Source organism: Salvelinus fontinalis, chromosome 23 (genome assembly GCF_029448725.1).
Source record: "Salvelinus fontinalis isolate EN_2023a chromosome 23, ASM2944872v1, whole genome shotgun sequence".
In the NCBI taxonomy this organism is placed as follows: Eukaryota; Metazoa; Chordata; class Actinopteri; order Salmoniformes; family Salmonidae; genus Salvelinus; species Salvelinus fontinalis.
Window position 1 is genome coordinate 49,073,617 of NC_074687.1, and position 7,839 is coordinate 49,081,455.

Consider the following 7,839-nt stretch of genomic DNA (forward strand, 5'->3'; position numbering starts at 1 on the left):
TGGGTAGAGATCCTATTAAATTACTAGAGGGGCAATGTCATTAATCCTCAAACGTACACACTGAGGTGAAAATGGCAGCCATATTGGTCAGGGAGAAATCCAAACCAGTCTAATTGGAATGAATGGCAGTAGAGGCATGATCCTGATTTTACAGGAAAATAAAAGCAGGGCATGTGATAGAACAGAAATTGTGTAATAGAATTATTGTCAACTTAAAATATTGTTGTATATTTATAAATACAGTTTATACAGTTTTTTATAAAAAATGTCTGCATAAATAGCCTCTAAAATATATGTAAACATACCACAAATGTGACTTGTTTCAGGAAACGAGATGCATGTCACACGTCATTACGTCACACGAGAGCCATTTGAAGGTAAACTATTTGTATTTTTATCAAACTGCGGTTTTTGGCAGAAATGCCTTCTGGAACATGTGAACTTTGATTTGCCTTTAACAAATTTGTATGCCTGTCACGTTCCTGACCTGTTTTCTGTTGTTTTGTATGTGTTTAGTTGGTCGGGGCGTGAGTTGGGGTGGGCATTCTATGTGTTGTGTTTCTATGTTGGGTTTATGTGTTGCCTGATATGGTTCTCAATTAGAGGCAGGTGTTTGACGTTTCCTCTGATTGAGAACCATATTAAGGTAGGCTGTTCTCACTGTTTGTTTGTGGGTGATTGTCTTCCGTGTCTGTGTATGTTGCACCACACAGGACTGTTTCGTTTTCGTTCGTGTATGTAGTCTGTTCCTGTTCGTGCGTTCTTCGTGTTTATGTAAGGTCACATGTTCAGGTCTGTCTACGTCGTTTTGTTGTTTTGAGTTTATTCAAGTGTTCATCGTGTTTCGTCTTTCATTTATTAAATTCATTATGGATTCAACCTACGCTGCATTTTGGTCCGACCCTTACTCGAGGTATTAGACGAGCGTTACAATGCCATCTGTAAATACAAATACAATTGATAAATTACGAGCCTAGTTGGTTTAGCCACAGAAAAAGACCGCAATTTTCCCGCTAGCCATGATTGGCTGAGATAATGAGTGGAGTGGGCTGGACATGCCGAGAGATGAGTTCGGATTGGTCTGTTATGTAGCACGCTCTATTTGAGCTGGTCGGTATGTGTAGCATATAATCCTTTCTAACGCAGCTTTTTTTGAAAGATATCACATAGTAAAACTCCATAAGTGTTGCTCTCCACTTTCTGGAGGACCAAGTTTTGAAATCATTGGAATTAGAGTATGATAGCTAAGGAGATAGAGAAAACACCTGTCTCCGGATTACATCTTCAAACTAAGGGCAACAATGGCATCCGTGACCGAGAGGGAGAAGTGTCCATCCATGTATACGGGTAAGATAGTCTAGCTAGCTACATTTTCAGATATTACACATTTCAAATTTAGTCAGAAAGTTATTTTCATTTCAAGTTAAAGTGTATTGTTAGCTAGCTAGCTAATGATAGCTGGCTGGCTTGCTAGCTAACTTGAAATGAAAATAACTGACTAAATTTGAAATGTGTAATATCTGAAAATCTAGCTAGCTAGACTATCTTACCCGTATACATGGATGGACACTTCTCCCTCTCGGTCACGGATGCCATTTGATACCATCGATCACCACATTCTTTTGGAGAGATTGGAAACCCAAATTGGTCTACACGGACAACTTCAGGCCTGGTTTAGATCTTATCTGTTGGAAAGATATCAGTTTGTCTCTGTGAATGGTTTGTCCTCTGACAAATCAACTGTACATTTCGGTGTTCCTTAAGGTTCCGTTTTAGGACCACTATTGTTTTCACTATATATTTTACCTCTTGGGGATGTAATTCGAAAACATAATGTTAACTTTCACTGCTATGCGGATGACACACAGCTGTACATTTCAATGAAACATGGTGAAGCCCCAAAATTGCCCTCGCAAGAAGCCTGTGTTTCAGACATAAGGAAGTGGATAGCTGAAAACTTTCTACTTCTAAACTCGGACAAAACAGAGATGCTTGTTCTAGGTCCCAAGAAACAAATAAATCTTCTGTTGAATCTGACAATTAATCTTGATGGTTGTAAAGTCGTCTCAAATAAAACTGTGAAGGACCTTGGCGTTACTCTGGACCCTGATCTCTCTTTTGACGAACATATCAAGACTGTTTCAAGGACATCTTTTTTTCCGTCTACGTAACATTGCAAAAATTAGAAACTTTCTGTCCAAAAATGATGCAGAAAAATTAATCCATGCTTTTGTTACTTCTAGGTTAGACTACTGCAATGCTCTACTTTCCGGTTACCCGGATAAAGCACTACATAAACTTCAGTTAGTGCTAAATACGGCTGCTAGAATCCTGACTAGAACCAAAAAATGTGATCATATTACTCCAGTGCTAGCTTCCCTACACTGGCTTCCTGTTAAGGCAAGGGCTGATTTCAAGGTTTTACTGTTAACCTACAAAGCGTTACATGGCCTTGCTCCTACCTATCTTTCCGAGTTGGTCCTGCCGTACATACCTACACGTACGCTACGGTCACAAGATGCAGGCCTCCTATTTGTCCCTAGAATTTCTAAGCAAACAGCTGGAGGCAGGGCTTTCTCCTATAGAGCTCCATTTTTTGGGATAACGGAGAATGACAACAGCAGAGGATGTGAGGACACAGTCTGAGACTTTATGTCAACTTAACTAAAACTGCCCACTGATGTTGTGCGTAATGTCACTTTCTCCATAGTCCATAGAATACGTAAGGCCTCTGGAAATAAGCCACAGGCATTTATTGCATGTTTTGACAAATTTAAGCAAAAGGAAATGACGAAGAACATGGGGACAGAACTCAGAAACACTGATTTTGGAATGAATGATCACTTCCCCACCGAGATCAATGAAAGGAGAAAAAAACTATATCCTATCATGAAGGAAAAGCATTGCCTGAATCAACGAGTCTCCATGGTGATGGATAAACTTCATATCAACGGGCAATTGTATCAGGACTCTAGGTTTTTAACTTGGTCAACATAAATAATATTCATATTTTGGCTTTGACCGAAACGCATTGAGATGCATCTGTAAATGATGGGCAAATGAACATTCAAGGATATAGTCTACTGAGAAGGGACAGGATTAGGAATGGTGGGGGTGTAGCACTGTACATTCAGAATCATATACCTTTTAAGAGGAGGGATGACCTTAATGTATGTCAAATAGAGGCACTATGGGCTCAAGTACATCTGCCTCACCAGGCACCCATATTGGTAGGATGTGTGTATAGACCTCCTAGCTCTAAGGCACAGGTGTCAAACTCATTCCACGGAGGGCCGAGTGTCTGCGGGTTTTCGCTCCTCCCTTGTACTTGATTGATGAATTAACGTCACTAATTAGTTAGGAACTCCCCACACCTGGTTGTCTAGGGCTTTATTGAAAGGAAAAACCAAAAACCTGCAGACACTAGGCCCTCCGTGGAATGAGTTTGACACCCCTGCTCTAAGGTGTCCTATCTGGATGACTTATGTACTGGGTTTGACCAGGCCACAGATAGCAACAGAGATGTACTTATCTTGGGTGATTTTAATATAAATTGGAAGGATCACAATAATTCGAATAGAACAAAATTGACGAGATATGCCAAGAACTGTGGTTTGAAACAAATGGTTAATGATACTACTAGATCTTCAATTAAGTTGGGTCATCGTTCAGACACATGCATTGATCTGATTTTCTGTAATATACCATTGCAATGCTTAAAAGCCAGATCAATGCCAGTGGGCTGGACAGACCATAATATTGTGACCATAAACATGAACACCAAGGTTCCAAAGAAACCCCCTAGGATTGAGGTCAAAATAAATTTTAAAACATTTAATCATGAGCTATTTCTAAATGATTTGGCTGCTGTACTCTGGGAGCTGATTTATCTAGAGGATGATTTAAATCACGCTACAGAATGTTTTATTGATTTGCTCACTGAGGTAATGGAGCACCATGCCCCTATAAGAAAGAGTACAGTTGGTGCCCGTCCATCTCCATGAAATGATGAACTGAGTGAGGCTTTTTCTTAAAGAAATGTGGCAAAAGTCTTAGCAGCCAAGTCAAAATTAGAAATTGATGAACCGAATTATAGAACATTACGTAATTATGCAGTTAAATTGAATCGAAAGGAAAAAAAGTTATTTTAAAACAATGCTTTTATTGATTGTAAAAATGATTCTAAAAAGGTATGGAACACAGTTAAGGGCTTACTTGGTACATCTATCTCATCATGCCCATCTAGTGTGGAGGTTGACGGGAGAATAATAAAAAAAATCGGTTGATATTGCCAATCATTTTGCAGATTTTTTTTACAAAGAAAATGTAATTACTGAGCAACAATGTAAACATACATTCTTCCAAACAAACTATTGTCCAATGGATTGATGATCATATTATGAGCAACAAGATCTGCTCTTTTAGTCTGCAAACGGTGTCAGTGGAGGAGGTGTTAAACCTATTGAAGTCATTACCTGAAGGTAAATCTACAGGTTATGGTCTTGTGGACAATTTTTTGCTTCATGGTGCTGCTCCCCAGATTGCAGTTCCACTGAGATACATATTTAATTGGTCACTGGAAAAGGGGATGTTTGCAAATGTATGGAAGCATGCGAAACTGTGTCCTATTCCGAAAAACCGCAAAAAAAACATTACTCCTGCCAATAGTCGACCAATTAGTCTACTCCCTACACTCAGTAAGATATTGGAGGGTATTGTGAGTAGACAAATGTGGGAGTACATGGAAAATAATGATCTGATTACAGCCAATCAGCATGCTTATCACAAAAACCATTCCACTACCACTGCATTGGTTGACATGACTGACCAGTGACTCAATGCTATGGATAGTGGCAAGTTTGTGGGTATACTATTTTTAGATTTCAATGCAGCATTTGATTTAGTGGATCATGAAATACTTTTGACAAAATTAATGCATTATGGTTTTAAGGAGGTAGCATTGAATTGGGTACAGTCAACTCTAACTGACAGGAAACAGTCCACCTATATCAATGGTTAATTTTCTTCCCCTCATGTGTTAAACTGTGGAATACCGCAGGGCAGCTGCCTTAGGCCACTTCTTTATTTAATATATACCAACGACCTTCCCTATGCCTTAGCTGAAACTCAAGCTACTATATTTGCAGATGATACTACAATTTATGCAGCAAGACAATCGGTTCAACAGGTACAGCAAGCTTTACAAGGAGATTTGGAGAATATCAGGGAGTGGGTTTGCCAAAACAAACTTGTTTTAAACACCAAGAAAACCAGAGTTATGTTGGTCTGTTCAACTAGGAAAAGGCCAAAACAGCATGGGATACAATTAAGTATGGGAGGAGTACAAATTGAAGAAGTGGCAGAAACCAAACTATTGGGAGTGCAGCTAGACAACTGCTTATCATGGTCGTCTCAAATAACTAATCTATGTAAAAAAAATTATTAAAACAGCATGCATAATCAGAAGGATAGCTAAATATTTACCAGGAAAAATGATTCAGCAAATAACACAAGCATTAATTGAGAGTCAGGTGAACTACTGCTCTGTGGTCTGGGGAAATGCATCATCAAGTGAAGTTAGAAGGCTGCATAATGCACAGAACAAAGCAGCAAGGATTGTTTTAAGGTGGAGATATGGTTCTTCTGTATGATGTTGACATGATCAGTCCAATCAAAGTTAGGGTAGATATAATGTGATTTGACATCATTTTATCTGTGGCCAATGACCTTGAGCCTTCTTGGATGGGCACTTCTAATATAAATCTATGGCAACACCCAAGGGCAATGAATTTTTGAGCTCTCCCTGTAGATTTTGCGGTGAGGTAGTGAACCCATGAGTGACAGAACACTGAGCCAATCACAGTTGGAGAACATTACCAACCCCTGCGAGCTGTATTTTCTGCTGGCTGCCCCACCACCACAGAAAGCGCTGAGCTAGGCTGAAACACCTGCATTTTGCAGCTGCCTTACTCAAGAAAGCAAAAAAAGAGACCATGTTTGTATGCGGCTTTATTAACTCTATTATTTTTATATCTTTTTTTTTACATTGTTTTCAAACTGATATGTGACACGCATTAATGCCAAAATAACATGCTAACAAGCTCTGCCCCACCTGCCCTGAATGACGGGTCGCCACTGTCTAGTATACAAAATAAAGTACAACTACATTTATGTCTATTATTCTTGGACATTCAGAATGATCTCTTACATGAATCATCTATCAATTTATTTTTAACAGGACTGGATTCAGTAAACAATACTGAAGATTGGCTCATTGCCACTAACTGGCATAATAACTGATCTGTGAAATAACTGGAAGGCAGGCAGGAAGGAGAGAGTGTGTGTGTGTGTGTGTGTGTGTGTGTGTGTGTGTGTGTGTGTGTGTGTGTGTGTGTGTGTGTGTGTGCGTGCGTGCGTGAGTGATGCCTATTTACACCAGTAGGCTAAACCAAAAAAATTGTCAGTAAACATCAAAGTCATAGCGGCTACTGGGGTGGGATCATATCAACATTTTAGTCCCGACAAAACACATACTCCATATAACTCGTCCAGATTGTATCCTCGTTTGGATCATTGTTAGTGTAGGCGCACGTGCCTGTGGAGCTACAAGCCACCATGTGAAAGCCAACCTCCGTCAGCTTGTCAAACGCCTGCTCAAGGAAATTGAATTTCAGGTAGTAACGGGACGTGTACCTCTCCGGTGGCCGATCGGGGTCCCTGCTCTCATTCAAAGTGTCCGAGAACACCTCTTTGGCAAGGGACGTTTTCCCACACACCGTGATGCGCGCCACTCTCCTGAACTTAGCGTCGGTTTGGATATCTCTACCGATACTATACGATCCCCGGTATCCAATTGTGATGTACCCTGACTTTCTGGACTCGCGAGACGGGGAGCGGGCGCTGCTCATTGCGGACATCATGCGCAAAGTTTCCATTCCGCTGAAGGACCCTATGCCGCACTGGAGCGCACCCTCCTCGGTCTCGCTCTGGCAAATATCATCACTGATGAAGTTATCTTTGCGCATCCTGGGGCTGATGCTCGTGGACAGGTCCCGCAACTGGAAAAACTCAGCCTCTCTCTGCAGCCGGCTTTGCTCGGGGAAATAATCAGGCAGTACCAGGTTGAGGTCCCGTAGGTAGTCTAAAATATAACGAAACAAGAATCCGTCCCTGTCCAAGAAGTAGCGCCCTTTGTTGTCGCGCACCAGGTCCTTTGGAGTCTTCTTGCTGAACATGGTCCAGAGGAGCGAGTCTGGGACAGCGACCAAAGTTATGTGCCGTGTCACATACACCTGTCCCCCTACATTCAGTTCAATTACCTCCGAGAAAGGGGACTCAGACTCGGCACCAGAGATCCCCCGCTCTGTGTCCGTGTTTGCCAGTGACATCTTCACTCACAGCCCTGGGTCTCTGTTAGCGACTGGAATCATGTAATAATGAGAGTGAACGTCAAGCAGTTTGTTTATGTAGTGCTGTGCTTGTCGGTGTGGGAGGAGAGAGTAGACAGCTGATTTGAGAGATGACTGTTAACCCTTTCGGGAGACCGGTTGTTAGTAGACTTTTTGAGTATACAATTCATGGAATTCATAAAGTAAACAGTTACTCAATAGCGTTCATTATTAGTTGTACATAGATTGCATGACAATTGAAACTCAAACACCAGAGAATTCAGATGCTCTTGTTCTTTTCCAAGACTAAAGGTGACATTTGTGTTTACCTGTATTGTGACTACACATTCACTTACATTTTTTTTTCCAGACACACACATACAACTCTCCTCGATTCCTCTATGCACCTCAGATCGCCAGTGCCCTGCCCTCTCTCTTTATGGTCACGTCT

The 7,839-nt window shown here is 41.0% G+C and overlaps 1 protein-coding gene across 1 annotated transcript; it reads right to left on the bottom strand.

Moving 5' to 3' along the window:
• Nucleotides 1-4,157: 4,157 nt before the first annotated feature.
• Nucleotides 4,158-7,448, bottom strand: LOC129821428 (BTB/POZ domain-containing protein KCTD12-like). The gene has a single exon (XM_055879068.1). The coding sequence runs from the start codon at nt 7,386-7,388 to the stop codon at nt 6,513-6,515; it is 876 nt and encodes a 291-aa protein (XP_055735043.1). The 5' UTR covers nt 7,389-7,448; the 3' UTR covers nt 4,158-6,512.
• Nucleotides 7,449-7,839: the final 391 nt, after the last annotated feature.